This window comes from Hetaerina americana, unplaced genomic scaffold (genome assembly GCF_022747635.1).
Source record: "Hetaerina americana unplaced genomic scaffold, ioHetAmer1.1.p SCAF_10, whole genome shotgun sequence".
Lineage (NCBI taxonomy): Eukaryota > Metazoa > Arthropoda > Insecta > Odonata > Calopterygidae > Hetaerina > Hetaerina americana.
The window spans coordinates 17,347,964-17,363,651 of NW_027286070.1; the positions used below are offsets into that span (position 1 = coordinate 17,347,964).

The window sequence follows — 15,688 nt, forward strand, 5'->3', positions numbered from 1 at the left end:
GAAATAAAAATCTATTTGTGATGAAAATATTTTTTGTCAAATAAACTAAATCTCAACATACTTGATTTCTGCAAGGAAACTTGAGTTTTAAGTTATGGTCAGTTTGTTCCATTTCCACCAGGATTTCAATTACCATGTGTGCATCTTCATTGTGAATTGGAGCTTTATGGAATGATTTTGATCAATCAAATTCACGCTCTTTATTTCTGCCTTTGTTTGTTTATTGGTGTGTCCACATGTATGTAGTTATCATTTTTATTAAATTGGAATGATTCCAATGGAGTCACTTATCTTGGAGGATAAACACCGAGAGACTGCTGCCGGCAAATAATTCTATCATTATTCATTCTTTATAATTATCAAGTTGTAAAGTTAAATTTTCATCAACACCAAAAGGTAACCTGTCATTGCTTATGAAACCATCAAATAGATTTTATCTGATTCTATAGATACGGTGATGCTTTAGGACACCTAACAAAGAATCAAGATGCCATGTCACATAAATCGAGAAAATGTGACGACTGGAACATTGTCAGAAATTCATTTAATTGATTACTGAGTCATACTTCACTATGTTAGTGGTTGTTGGGATATGAAATGAATAACTTCCTCACTGCATGATGTCTGGATGGCCTTATAACTTGTTTTCACATAGTGATCTCTGTGGAAATCTTAATCAATTCAATTTTGAGCTTTGTACTTCATGGGTCCTTTAAGGAGTCCTAAGTAAAATATAGGGAAACATTATTTTGGGTAGATCTTCTTTAAATTTCAATGTAATCTCCTTTTAGCTTTATATGCATTTCCCAGCATTTATCAAACTCTTTGAAGCCTTCCATAAAGTAGGATTTTGGATGGTCCTTAAAATAGGCATTTTTGTTGGTGATAAGCTCCTCGTTCTATATGAATTGTTTTCTGCCAAGGCATTTTTTCAGGTTTGGAAATAGAAAAAAGTCACTGGGGGCAAATCTGGTGAATTCAGTGGATTTTGTAATAATTGGAACTTTAATTCCATAATTTTTGCCATCAAAACTGCAGGTTTGAATTCGTGCATTGTCTTGATGGAAGAGAATTTGTTTCTTTGCCAAAGGTGGTTTATTTCTCAGGATTTCTTTGCTTAACCAGTGCAATAATGATGCAAAATACTCTCTATTTAATGTTTGTCCTTTTTGCCAGTAATAAATGTTGATAATTTTGCGTGCATCCCAAACATCACGGCCCTCGCCTTGGTCAGCTGATTTCACTCTCTTTGCCATCTTTGGAGTCATATAGCTTTTAGAATCCCTTTGTTTCGACTGTTGCTTTGTCTCGGAAGTGTAGTAGTAGTTAATTCCTGTTTTGTCTGGGATGTCATAGATTTTTTTGAACCCAATTTTTTGTGCAAAATTGAAGTAATTGTACCTTGTAATATGCCTGTAGACTGAACTATTTCAAGAACTTCGATTTGCCAATCACTCAATACCTTATTATGAATTTGTCAATCATTTTGGAGGAATTGACTTCAACTGGATGTCCCAAATGATGTTCCTCATTTGCGGATATATGGCCACGTTTAAACTCATTGACCCAATTGGATAAACAGTCTTTAACACGAGAGCAGATGTGCCATGAACTGCATCCAACTTGACTTTGATTTCTTTAGGTGTTAATTTTAGAAAGAAGTGTGTAATCACTGTGCAAAACTTTTTTTTTTTCATTTTTCTAAACAAGCAAAATTTTGTTGCTTCAATTGACTATGATTGGAAAGCCACATGATGGATGTTGCTGAATTTTTGACATCAGTCTAGTGATGAGATTAAGCTTACTGAAAGCCAACCTATTCCAATACTACAAGCATCATATCTCGGATTTTTTTATGAGTGATTGAATGACCCATGTATATAGGTGTGGAGTTGAAACTTTTAGGTGATTATGTTGCTTACTGTGGGAATGGCTAATATTTGTCATAACAAGTCTCTTTCCATTAAACAGGATTAGTTGATAAGATAATATGCACACATTTATTAAATTTTTGTTTCTCCATTTTTTCATAATGGAAAAAGGGTAACATGTGCTTGTTAACTGCCTTTATTGTTCTAAAAATGTTAGATTTACATTAATATTTTTTTTAATTAAGGCTATATAAAGCTTTGCTTTGAGCCCAGTCTATAGTGATACCTTTTTTTCAGACTTATTTTGACCATTTAGCTTAGTGTTTTTCTGATTACTTTATAAATGCTAGATTAGTATTAATTCAATCTAACCCCATACTTGTTATCATGCTTTGACAATTTCTCCTGATGTAGTATTTTTTTAATCTCAGTGACAGCTTCAAAAGAATGTATGGGCTGCATTGGGCACTAGCCTTTTCATTCACACAATAAATTAGTCGCCTCCAGCCCTTAGGAATGTTCAAGAACTGTGCATGGGTTTTTAATGTGGTCTAATGAAAAGCATGATGTATCAATTTTTCTAAGGCCATCGTTTAATTGAGTCATTAAAGTTATTTTATTGCAACAGTCATTATTTATTTTATTCTATGATTTGAAGTTAACCTCTTAACGGTAATATCAATGTGTTCTCAGCAATAAACTGAGGAAATATTCAGTAGTTCACAATGTACTATTGGTACATATGCAGACCTGATGTATACACAAAATTGATGCAAAAGTTTTTTGTCATTGAAACTTTCGTCACATTCTGTTGACTGTGAAGATTTCATTTTTTTTTCATCTGGATCATAGCTTAGTAAACCGTGATAACTAGGTCTGTCACCTGAGTTGTCACTCTACTTCTTCCACTCCACAAATCGTTGGTAGGGTGTGGTGCCCTTAATTTGTTTTTTTCAAGTGCTGATTTTTGTTTATTCTTGGTCGAAGAGAATAATCAACATTGTATACTTGAAAGAGTACCTTTTGAAAGTCATCATGTCTGAAGCAAATGATTCTGTAAGTGGTAGTGGATTTGTAATAAGTATTAGAATCAGGCCTTCCATTATTTCATTATTCTTTTGAATTTTTCAAGGGTGCACCTAGTATGTAAGATTTTATTTTAACCTGTTATTTACTTGACATTTTCACTAATCCTCCTGCATGATGTTATTTACAGTACTTCTTTGTGTTGTGGCTGCATTGTATAATGTGTGCATATTCAAAATTAATATATCTTTCAGAGTTGAGTTGAAATTAAAATTCATGATTAAAAGTGATTGCATCTGACTTTGAAGTTAATATTTGGTTCTTTATGGTGTTAACTGTTTAAAATTATGGTAGAGCGTGATTTTTCTATTTTTAACTAAGCTAAATGACTATTTTGAATACAATGTTTAATTTCAGTTAAGTATGCAAATTATGCTAGATTTTTGTAAAATATTATTTAGCAAAGGCTACCTTAGTGACCCTTGAAATTAAGTGTTGTGATGTGTTTTATCGAGGCCAAGTTTCTATTTATTGTGCAATTTTCAGAAATAGAGTTGATATTGTTAAAATATGAATATGTTGAACATTAGTTATTTTGAGACTGTAGAAATGCCAGCTTTTCTATCAAGATAGTAATTAATTTTCTTTCTTATGTTTGCAGTGCAGCAAAAAGTAATGGCATTTTTATTTATTCAGTCAATTTAATGAAAAGTCATTTCTGTTTCTTGATTACACATTCCACTTTATGTGATCAAAGTTATGGTTGAGCTGAGACAGTATTTCAAGGTAATTTGGAAGTTGCACTTAAAATAATCTTTTTCTTGTGACATAAATTTTTTCTGACAATTTCAAAGGAAGTTAAAGTATTTCTAAAAATGTCTTTCCCTAACATGGCAATGGTAGCCAAAGTAAACAGGATGAAACATTAATGCCAATAATTAAGGAAAGTTAGTGTGAGTTCACTTTTTCATAATTGATTAATATTGACTTTTTCCTTCCTTTTCCTGATAGAATTTGGTGGGGAAACTTAGAGGAGCTTTTCTAAAACCAAAAAAATCACCGTCTTAGATATGAGAAAATTAAGTAATTAAAGTTCATGTAGCTAAGCCAGATAGCCTTCTTATTTATTTATCAATCTAAAATGAAATACACGTACGAGGGTGTATACGTAAGTGAATTCTTGTAAATGTGGGTGAGTAGTAAAAAATTGCTTGGTGAAATTCGGTGATTTAACATCTTACTGCTGGTATAGCGCAGTCATCAGCTTCAAAATGTCAGGCCTAGGGTCAAGTCACTTTCTGTGTGATACATATTACAGCTCTGTGATGTAAAAGTACCCCTTAAGAACCCAAGTCCACATGTTTCTTAATGAAGACTTTTCAGGGCCCCAAAAAGTATGTTAGCTCATGTACCTGCCTCCGAAGTCAGCTGTTCATTAGCCATTTGGGGTGGTGATATTTTTTTGGAATAATCAATCAAATTTATTATTGTGAGATTTTTGAAGAATTAGATCAATGTTTTGACCATGTAACTGATTGGCTCTACTCTCGTGGTCATTTCATAGATGGGGTGACTTTCTAAATGGAATTCCAGTTTTTACTTGCAAAAACCTCGCAGATTTTGTTGATGCTGGGCAATGTTGGGTAATGGTTTTTCGTCATCAATTATTATCCAATGTGTATTCCCAGATATCTTTTTTCTATCTGTAACCTCTTTACTGTTGTGCCTTTGTCCAGCCTTTGATGGCAATTGACCGTGGAAAGTCCGAGATGTCGCTTGGTTGGCGGTCGCGACATCATTGGTGGGAGTGTGACACAGAATGAGTGAATCGTATTCAGTTTTTACATCCTTTATTTGACCCCAATCAAGCAATGGGGTTCAGGCACTGGGGAGTAGGGATGAGCAAGCACTTACAGGTGTAGGGCGTCTCGGGCGTGGTTATATGCTAGGCCAACAGACTCGGAGGCAGCACGGAAAGTTGAGAGAGGTGCAGCAGGGCCAGGTTAGGCATCTTGGTGCTTCCAACGGGCTCAGAGACAGGGTATTGTGTGAGGAATCGGGAAGGGAATGGGAATCCTGCTTCAGGAGCGTCTCGCTTTATATAGCATCGCACCTTCGGGGGGAGGGACTTCTGAGTCGCTACATAGTAGCAACAAGGGAATTCAGTAGCAGACATTGTCTTGCCTCGGTTTCCGAGAAACCCGCACAACATATATTGTCTGGTATACTTGGGAGAGTTAACCAATAGTGTGGGTTTCCGAGAAACCCACACTACATCGTTGTGTGAAGTCATGAGAGTTCAAGAGAAATCGCCAAATTATTTAATGTATATTTAAAACAATCACATTCCCATTTAGAACTGAGAAAGGCAACAAAAGTTATTGCTAAGAATGAACAACGGTAACTGATAATATTATTTTCTATCATTTGAAAACTATTATATGTGATAGGTGCACAGTATAGGAGACAAATGACCATTTTACCATTTACCGTTAAACCAGTGTCACAATTGGCAAAGAGGTTAGATGTGAATTTCATAACTTTTGTTTAAAGATGCTGGGGTGTATGAATACAAATTTTTTGTACATGAGATTTTTAATGAAAGACCACCTTTTACATAACTCTAATGGAGTCATTACAATCAGATGGGTACTATAGAAGTGGGAAATCAGTAGAGATTGGAAATTCCTTGGGATATATGCCACTGGCCGGATTGAAACTTGGGAGAACAGTATGTCGGTTAGGAATAGTGGAAATAGTTCAATTCAAAGGGTTTTATATGTAAATCAAGTTATAATATGGAATCTTGATTAACTTGGTGGAATGGTTTATGCATTCTGATGACCACTAGAGCTGTGCTGGCAGGAGCAATGATAATTGCTCGTGGTAGATAGGTCAAAGGTTAGGAGCCAGACAAAAGGTGGTTCTCGCAGTTGCTGTTCCTCAACGAGTTGGCTGCAAAGGCATCCCAGTGAGGCCACCATTGAGTAATGGTGTCAGATTAACAAAAATATTAAGGATGGTAATGGGAAATAATCTCAATTATAATTCCCAAGATTTTTGTGATGGACAGTAAAGAGAAAATGAGTCCTGGCAACTCTGGGACTCGGCCCAATCAGCCATGATTCGTACTGGCAGTGGGAGAGGCAAGGCTTCCGTGGTCATCATCTCCGGGAGCAGATGAGGATCTGATCACTAGCAGGATAATAAACGTAGAAGGGAGGTTTTTGAAATGAGGGTGTGAAGGATGGAGGAGGTTAAATGGCCTGAAGGGAAAACAAATGAAGAAGTGCTTGGGTATGGTGGGCGAGGAGAGGGGATTGTGGGGAGAAATCATAAGGAGGCAGGAAAACCGGATGAAAAGCATATTGATCAGCAATGGAATGTTGAAGACTAATAGAGAGAAGAATGTTAGACAAACAAGGAAAGAGCAGGAATAGGCTAGGGATGTTGGATGGGATGAAGGGAGGGAGGAAGTACGCAGAGATGAAGGGGGACTTATGGTAGAGTAGGATGCTGTATTGTGTTTTATCAGGAGAAAAAATATTTATTTGGTAGTAATGTCCATCCAAAACCTACATACACGGTAGATTACTTTTTAATTATTTCCTTTTAGTTTTGAGATCAGTATATAGTCATCATAGGCCTTGGCTCATGCAGGCCCTTTCAGAAACTGAGGCTATAATTTGGCCAACTTCATTGCTAGCAGTGGCATATGACACAATGGAAACAATCTGGTAGAAATTATTACTTATATAATTGTAATCTTAGTATTTCAGAAACTGGAACAGTTGAAACATATATCGGCAGTGTTTTGGAACACTATGGTCGTAGTAGTTAAGAAAATAAGAAGAATTGCAAGAGGTAAAGAATCTCTCCATAGGTGAAGGGAATTGATAATGGAGACATTGAGTAAGGAGGTCCATGAGGAAAAGACTGCCCTGAACTTTTATGTGGATCATCATTTTGTGCATTACCAGAACAGTCATTGAAGCTGAATGATAGAGGTATGAGATCCAAGGATTTTGAAATATGGTCATAGAAGTTGTAAAAAGTGGAAATAGACAGAAAGGAAAACAAACAAGGTTGGGTTAGTCATGGTGAGAGCGGAGGAGATAGAAGTTTATTGGGAGAAATCCAAAGGAGGCAGGAAAGGTCGGTGCAGGAGAGTTTTTATTGGCAATGGGATGTTGAAGGCTGTAATACATAGATGGGAAAAAGTTAGGTCGGCGAGGTAAGGTGAGGAAAGCAATAGGTGTGTTGGGCAGAATGAAAGAAGCATGGAAGCATGTGCAATTGTTGTAGGGTTTATTGTAGTGTCAAAGGTGAGGGTGTGTTTTGTTAGGAGAGACAAGGAAATTTGTTGTTTTAATGTTATATAGTCTTTTATCTATCCAAAACCTACCTTAACCATTGGAATATCTGTAATAGTTCAAACTTAAATAAAAAAATATCTTGCATTCAAAACACTGCAGGGGAAAATCAGGAATAAGGATTTTGTTTCTATAGAAAAGAGATACGAAATTGGAATTCATGAAATGAATAGCAACCCTAAGCTACCTCAACATGCCAATATTTGTTTAATACATGTTCTTCCATAACATCCACCACCATCTCCACCTTTTCGTCTCTCTTTCTCTCCATCTCTGTGCAGCCATCCAGTCCTATTCCCTCCCCATACATGTATGCCTCGGCAAGCAGCTCCCCTTATGGAACGACCAATGGGAATGGTGGGGGAGGGAACGGCAGTGGTGGAGGGGGGAGTTCATCGACTCCATCAATGCCACCAGCCCCCTCGAGCACCAGCGGCAGCAATCACCACCACTCCCAGCCCCCGAGTGGTGCCTTCTACTCAGCCATTCCACCCCAGGGGGTGACCCCATCACTTGCACTGCCCCCCCCTCCGCCTAACCACCATCACCACCATCATCAGCAGGCTGCCCAAGTGGCTGCCATGCCCGAAATGTACATGACAGGACCCACTACTGCCATTTATGCCCAGCAGACTGCGTACCCCATGCCCATCCCAGAAATATACGAGACGCCTCCCATGACAGAACTCTCAAGCGCACAGTCGACCGAGGTAAGAGGTTTTATTTATTCTTTCTCAATTTTAGAATTATTTTCTTCGTAGTCAAAAAGTCAGGGCAGAATGTTTAAGTCATATCAGAAGGGTTTCTGCAATTGTATTGACTCTCAGGGCTTACTAAAAGGAAGTCTATGGAGAATTAAGAAAGAGGAGCGATCATTTCGATGGCATTTGTCATTGCCAATTCCAACACACGCATTAGCAAGCAATGAAAAGTAGTACATGCCACTCTTCCACAAAGTGTTGCTGTTAGACAATAAATGGAAGAATTATGTATTCAATTTTTGTTTGCTGATGAATATTTGTTATGGGTTGAATACCATAGTATTACTACTTGAGGGTAATTGTTCATTTAAAATTAATTTTTTTAGCCATTTTCATGTTTGACATTCATGATCTAGTTTTTAACAGTTTAATTCAAGGTTAGAGAATAGAAAATGCAGAGGAAAAGTGACTGACTAAAAGCAAATTTTTGTAAGTTCATACATCTCTGTATTTATACTGATATAAAAAATCACATACTCATCATAAATCTGATGTATACTGTGCTCATTCTTCTAATCCACAGTGTTTGGGACCCTCATTGTAAAATTTACTTTTGTTTCAACAGTAACTGTATTCTTACTCTAGAAGCCTAAACAGTCATCAAATAGTTTGAGTCGCTCATAATTGTTAGGGTGTGTATAACCATTAGCCTGAGCAAAAACTTCATTGCTTAGTCCATCACAGTTTACTTTCTCCTGGTCACCTATGCAACATCCCAAGGCAAGTCTCCTGAATTTGTTGAGGTGACAGTGTGTTGATGGAAGTATCATTAATGACTTGTGAAGGAGAAGCATTTCTTATGATTCCTAATGTTCAGTGCCCCACTCTGTCATTTTTTTAACCTTATTCTACCTTAAGTTGGATTATTCTATGAAAATATCTTAAATGACAAAAATGGTTGCATGGATTCTTTTTCTGTTTTTTGAATTATGTTTTTTCTCAATCACTTATTACAGAATAATATCAAAGTTGGTGAGTTTTCATTTGTATGGCAAAGTTAATGGAGTTTCTATTTAAAAAACGGTCATTATATTTATTATTAATGTTGTTAGTATTATTTGATGAAAATAATTTAGTTTTGTCTGCTAATGATTTTATTTATGATGCCTTTTTATGCTCAGTGATGCCAATACAGGGTATGTTCTTCCAAGACTAGTTCTATTATGTTTCCTTGGCTTTTGTGTGAGCATTGGCATTGGAATACTGCCATTGATTTAGTTTTTCTGTTTCTTTTTTTAGTTGTGAGCCCAATGGATAATGTGTGATCAGTGTAAGTTTTGTTTCTGTACAGTAAAATGTCATTCCACTTCCCATGCATTCAAGCGTTCTTAATAGGAAATCATTTGACTAGAAATAGAAATCAGAAGTTTTGTACCAAGTCAATGGCTTCTTTGTTTCAAGAGATAAGATTAATCTTGGCGGTATAATACAGTTCTTTACCATATAATGATGTTGAAATTTTTTTTGTACGTTCTATTCTTTATGTTCTTAAGAGTGGCTGAATAAACACAGTATAAGCTTGAAGGTAAGGTGGAAATTAGAATAAATTGTGTTTTGCCCATTATGATGAAAAATCTTGCCACTTACATTGATTACCAATGTTAATATTGCCAATGGTGCCTGAAATAATTTACTGGATTCCAGGCATTTACTAATTCAGAGAGTTCTGATTTGTTCACAAAGGGTGTTTTGTTCATATCCTATTTGTTTTTTTTGGCATTTTCTGACTGCTGCAATTTGCCATGCATATCACCTCTTGTATTTGCAGTATACTTCATGCCTTCCTTACAAAAACCATCAGATGTCTTTTGCTCAGTCCATGGGTTTCTTTTTACTAAATTTTGGTGTGTGGAATAATGTGGTATGCCAGGCAGAGTTGTCGCTCGGTGTGTATTAGTGAGAGAGATAAGAAAAGGGTCGAACCCAAATCTACTCGCTGTTATTTCTGTAGGATAGCTCATCAAACTCGAGCAGGTCTGGGCCATCAAACCAAAGTAATGACTCCTTGAAAGTCAACGGTGAAAGCAGCACTAAGATCCCCCCTTCAACGCCTGTTGTGTCCCTCCTGCGACTCACCCTTGGCCCTGAGGGCGAGGACAATGGGGAAGGGGCCAGAGGAGGGGAGGGCGGCGGTGCAGAGGGTGCCCAGGATGATGATGCCAGGCAGCGGCACCAGAGGACATTCCGCTCCCCAGCAAGCCAGCAGCAGACTCTGAACAACAGCAAGAGAGGTTACAATGCCAATGCCATCAGCAACCACCACCGTTACAGGGTGCCGCACCACCGTCCAAACCAAATGCACCCTAACAATACATCCCTGACCCAACCACCCATCTTTTACCTCGCCCCTAATTACATGCAAGGTCCAAACCAACACTCTACTGGCTATTATGCACCACCGCCACCTCCCCCTCATCATCACCATCACCTTGGTGGTGGAGGGGGTGCTGTGGCAGGGGGGAGGGGCAGTGGCAGTATGTCCCCTCACCATCACCATGATCAGAGGCAGCATGCCCCTGGTGGAATACGTTCTCGCCACAACCATCACAACTATCAGCGCCCCCAACATGCGCCATCCCCTCCCGAGGGTGGGAAGAAGTACTCGCAATGCCCGATCCCAGAAGGAATCCTCTCTTGTTCTCCGCCCCTGCAGGCACCCTCGGCACTTGTGTATGCACCCACAATGGGAATGGCCAGCACCCCTGGTGTTGGTATGGGGAGGCAGCCCCCACCGCCGCAGCAGCAGAGGCGCTATGGCAATGGCCCGAGGAGGCAGGGAGGTGGCAACCGGAACTATGGAGGGGGAGGAGGGGGTGATACCATGCAGCGCCAGGTTCAAGTGTTGACCTCAGCCCAGCAACAGCAGCGCCAGAGGGTGGGCAAGTGCAATAAGACTGTGAAATGCTCTCGCCAGGGTCCTAGCATGTCCGGTTCCGTGGAGAACATGCCGAGGGATGGCTCAGGAGATGCTCCGTGTGTGCCCCTTACCCCACCTGGGACACCTTCCCCTGGATCTGCAGTTGACAGAACTCCCGTTTCCTCTGTAGGACCTGACCCAGTTTGCCAGATGCAGGCTCTAAGCCTCTAATAACTACAGGAAAAAATAAGGAAGTATATTTGAAAAAATAATAAAAATAATAAATAAAACATAAACATTAGGTCCCTACTTCCTTCTCATTAAGTTATTTATCATAAAAGAAAGTGTGGCATAACAAACATTTTTCTCATTTTTTATTTATTGCTAACTTTTGTATGAAAGGACAGACATAATTCATACAAACTCTAGCATACCCATATCTGTTATTGTTATACAAAATGTGATACCACAATTTATACTTAATATTAATCTAAGTATACGTACAATGCAAGGTTTGGTGATGCATATGTATGCTTAAGTGTCGAAAATCTGTCCTATATTGAAAGTTCATAAATAGGAATGGATTATCGGGACTTAGAGAAGGGCACGCATGACCGGTGCTCATCCTAGTGGGGAAAGTGCCTCTTAGACAAATTGATTTGGTGTTGCTCAAAACATATCTGGATTTTGCCTGATTAGCTCTGCACCCCAGATCTAAGGCCTATTTGGGTCATGAGGTGTTGTTTATCACTGACATGTTCTCGATGAAAGATGAGGAAGAGACAAATGCTCATTTTAAACATCATTGATGAAGTTCCTATGATGAAGTGAATTTGGGGTTGTGGCTAGCCATTAAGGAAGAATGCTGCATGTGTTATGCACAGCCTTCTATTCAAGTGACTTCCTTTTTGCAGCTGTTAACGGCGATGGTAGATCTTTCAATGTATCTCAGGTGTGAAATGTTTTCATTATTCATTGTAAGATTGAAAAAAATAGCTAGTCATGTGACCGTCATAGTTTTTGCCTCTGTAATGAACACAGGAGTTATGAACAGGCACATTAAAATAAGTAGTTGGAATCACGTTTTCCTAACTACTAACACAGTCAGTTAAATGAATGTGCGCTACATTCAACAAGGCTGTGAGCTAATGTTTAAGTGCCCAAAAATAGCTTTTGAGTTTTGTGTACACGAAAAACTAAGTCTTTTAAGTGCCTTTAAATGTAACCAAAGGGAATAATGGGAGGAAATTCCCTCCCTTTCCCTGCCCTCAGCCAAGAAACCTTCTTACCGAAGTGGCATGCTAATATGATAAATGAGCTATAAGTATGTGTCGGGGATTTCCATTTCCCTTCCTTACCCCAGCGGCACCGCTCTTAATTTTTTTTGTTTTTTTTTCAATGGTCAGACATTTGACAGTCATTCATAATGTTTTTCAGCCCTGCCCATTTTGACAGTAGGAATACCACAAGCAAATATGTGATAAATTAAATGCTCATTTACCTCCTCCTTTCCACTCTTCCATTCCCTTTTGCTAGAATTATAAGTATATTAAATATGTATCTATATATGAATATATATATATATTGAAGTTGACAAAAGAAAACTTTATAAAGGCTCATTTGTGAGACTGCTGTGTGTGTATGAGCTAAAGATATATAAGCTGTCATCTGTGTGACGATGATAGCACTTGTGTGAATGTCAGCATGGTCTTGCCCTTCTGCATCCTCCATATTCATTGATAGGAAAAAAATAGGAAGAACCTTCTCCGGCCATAAACGTCATATGTTATCTGTGCCTGTTCCCTGTAGACTCATTGTCATCCCAGCTGGTATGATGTGATGGTGATACATAACAGGAAGCAGAATTATTCCCTAACCTACTCTGTATGGGAGTCAGACATGTATCATTGATGAGTACATATATACATATATCCAAATGTTTGTACATTTTAGTGAATATGAACATTGTTACAACTTGAAAATTCCAGAAAAATATAAGTTCTCCAAGGTACAAATGATTTAGTTGTGCAATAATAAGTCATGGAGAATGATCTTCTTTTTAATAGTACAAAATTTTTACTGAAGGAATAAGTACTTTTATACTTGGAATGTATTTGCCTGGCTACAGTGAACTGCAGTACTGAAACTAAAAATAAGTACGGAGTTGGTTGGGTAAATTGGTGATTTGGAATAAAACAAGCAAAAAGCAAGATTATTTGTAATGTTAATAAAAATGTAAGTGCTTAAAGCACAACTTCTTGTCAAAATTGTATGTTACATAGATTAAATAAAATTATAAGCAACAGAACTATTTATTATTGAATGCATATAGATGAAATGATATAGAAAGGTAACGCGAGAAATAATTTCATTTTAATTCATTTAATTTTGAGTGACTGAATCCAACTGTTAGTCATCAAATTAGTGTTAAGTAAGCAAGTTTGTGTTCAGGCTAATTTTTAAATATCTCAATAATTTGATAGTAGTTTTAATCCCCTTTATCTTAAATATAAAATTTGATCCCTATGACTGACTCTAATGATTCTTAAGTATTTTGAGTCACCAGTATGTTGAATTCTTTTGGCTATTAAGGGAAGTATAGTAATTGTATCAGTGAGAATTAAATTCTTGCCAGTATAATGCAATAAAGCAAAATGTTTGTTAAATGCAAATAAAGCACAATTCAGTTGAAGAGAACTCTGGTGCTTTAAGAAAAATTGATATTACCAAATTTCTCCTCGTGTATTCAATATGAAATTTGAATTTTTATACAGAGTATCAAAATAGTTTCACAATGAAGACCTGAAATGGCATCTTTCCATTTTTTACCAGTTATTCCATTTCCATATTTTGAAATGCCTTGGAAGAAAATAACCTCCTTGGATCCAGAAGCACAGAAAACTTAATTATGGTAGTAGTTTATTTTATCAACTGATTGGAAACTTAAATTTTTACAAACCATTGATAGGTTGTGTGAAACTTCATTTTCCTACGTCATTTTTTTAGAGAAATGATTATTAACAATTGCGATTTCCACTAGTATTTTTATTCGCATGAACTGGTTTTCAACCCTTTGTGTCTTCTTTGGATGAAAATTACATGTATGTTGGCAACTATATACTCTTGTATGTGAGAGGAAGGAAGGGGTGTTTGAGGGGTAGGGGGTTTTTTGGTGGGCGGGAATTGAAGACCGATTGGCTAGCTGCAAGAGCCAAATGGATGGTTCCTAGGGAATAAGTGGGGAGGGTGTATGCCAATACCTGCTGGCCTAATGGCTTTACTATATAGTTCCTCTTTTTATTCCATTTCTATTCACTGGTTCAATTGATAATATTCCTGACTTATCTTTGATTTTGTGCAAATTTTCTCTTTCAACTTCCTGACAGTGCTCTCACCTTCATTTATAGCACACCATTTTCACCTTTCTTCCTCTGCCATCTTTCCATATCCTCACCCCAAGTCTTCCCACATGCTATTTTTGCTTTATTACTAACCCCCTCATGTTATTATTGAACTCATTATACTTCCTTCTATCTAACTCAGTATTCACATTCTTCCATTTCTCTCATCTTTCTAATCATCTTGCCCATGTATGAGGTTTTCATGTAGTTCTGTTTGCACTCTATGCTGTCCACTTTTTCATAATCCCATTTTTCTTCTCTAGTGCCTAGCTCCTTTAACTCTCATGATTTTCTCTACAGCCTGCTGATACTCATCCTGTGTTGATCCAGTTAGTGCTTGTGCGTTCCTTCTCTTATACTTTCTTCTGTTTTATCCTTCTGAATCTGATGTTACACTTCATTATTAGTAAATTATGATCTGAGTCTGCATTCCCAAAACTGTGAATTAATGATTCTGTTCCTAAATCTGTGCCTAGCTAAGTATAGTCGCATCTTTCTGAATCCCCAGGAATTTCCATTGTCTGCCCATGCCCATTGTGGTGTTAGAACTACAAGTAAGTGTTCAGTATTAGAGAAGATTGTTCTGTAGCAGCCCATAATGACTTTATACCATGAAGTCTCACATCCTTACAAAACATCATGTTTACAATTAATAGTATGCACTCGTGTATTTAACTTTGCCATCGTTTATTTCAATAATTTTAAATTATTTTGGAATTATCAACATGATATTTCACTGAACTCTATTAATTTGCAAAAATTTAAATGGTTTACCAAACGCTATTGTAAATCATTGTTTTGAATTACCAGCAGAGTAGGGCCCATTAATTTCATCAAGATGTTTCAAATACTTTTTTTTATACTTGCTTTTCATTCTTATTTTAGTTGTTTTTTTTCCCAAAATTCTATTATTTCATCAATCATTAGACCTATATTTTTATCTAGTACTTGAAAAAATTAAAAATAGTATCAAGAAATTAAGTAAATCATATTATACCCCCATCCTGAATTTCTGTTACATACAGGGCACTATGTGGAGTGCCACTTTAGACACCATTAGAGACTAATGTACGTGTTACATCAGCCATTCATCCTTTTATTGAAAGACTTATTTTTAAAGTAGTTTTTCATTTCCATGGTTTAAAACCCAATTGACAGCCTTCTAACATTATCTAATTTTACTTAAGATGTAATATTAATACTAGGAAGATGTGGTAACCCAGAGGTAGTGTGTTGCACTACGAACCAGAAGTTTGATTCCTGGGTACCCATCACTTCACCCAAACAGGTTTTTCGGGAACCATAGCTGGCACAAGGAAAGGATCTGGGCCCCCTACCCAGATGTGTAGATTTAATACACCATGGGCTTAGTACAAGGCGAGCTCTATCCTTGCCTATC

At 37.4% G+C, this 15,688-nt stretch overlaps 1 protein-coding gene across 1 annotated transcript in view; it reads left to right on the forward strand.

Moving 5' to 3' along the window:
* Positions 1-13,186, forward strand: part of LOC139699997 (uncharacterized) — a 28,406-nt gene extending 15,220 nt beyond the window's left edge. The window contains exons 5-6 of the mRNA XM_071598417.1: positions 7,552-7,980; positions 9,983-13,186. Coding sequence (XP_071454518.1) covers positions 7,552-7,980; positions 9,983-11,119 — 1,566 coding nt within the window. The 3' untranslated portion in view covers positions 11,120-13,186. The remainder of the gene's footprint in view (positions 1-7,551; positions 7,981-9,982) is intronic.
* The last annotated feature ends 2,502 nt before the right edge of the window (positions 13,187-15,688 follow it).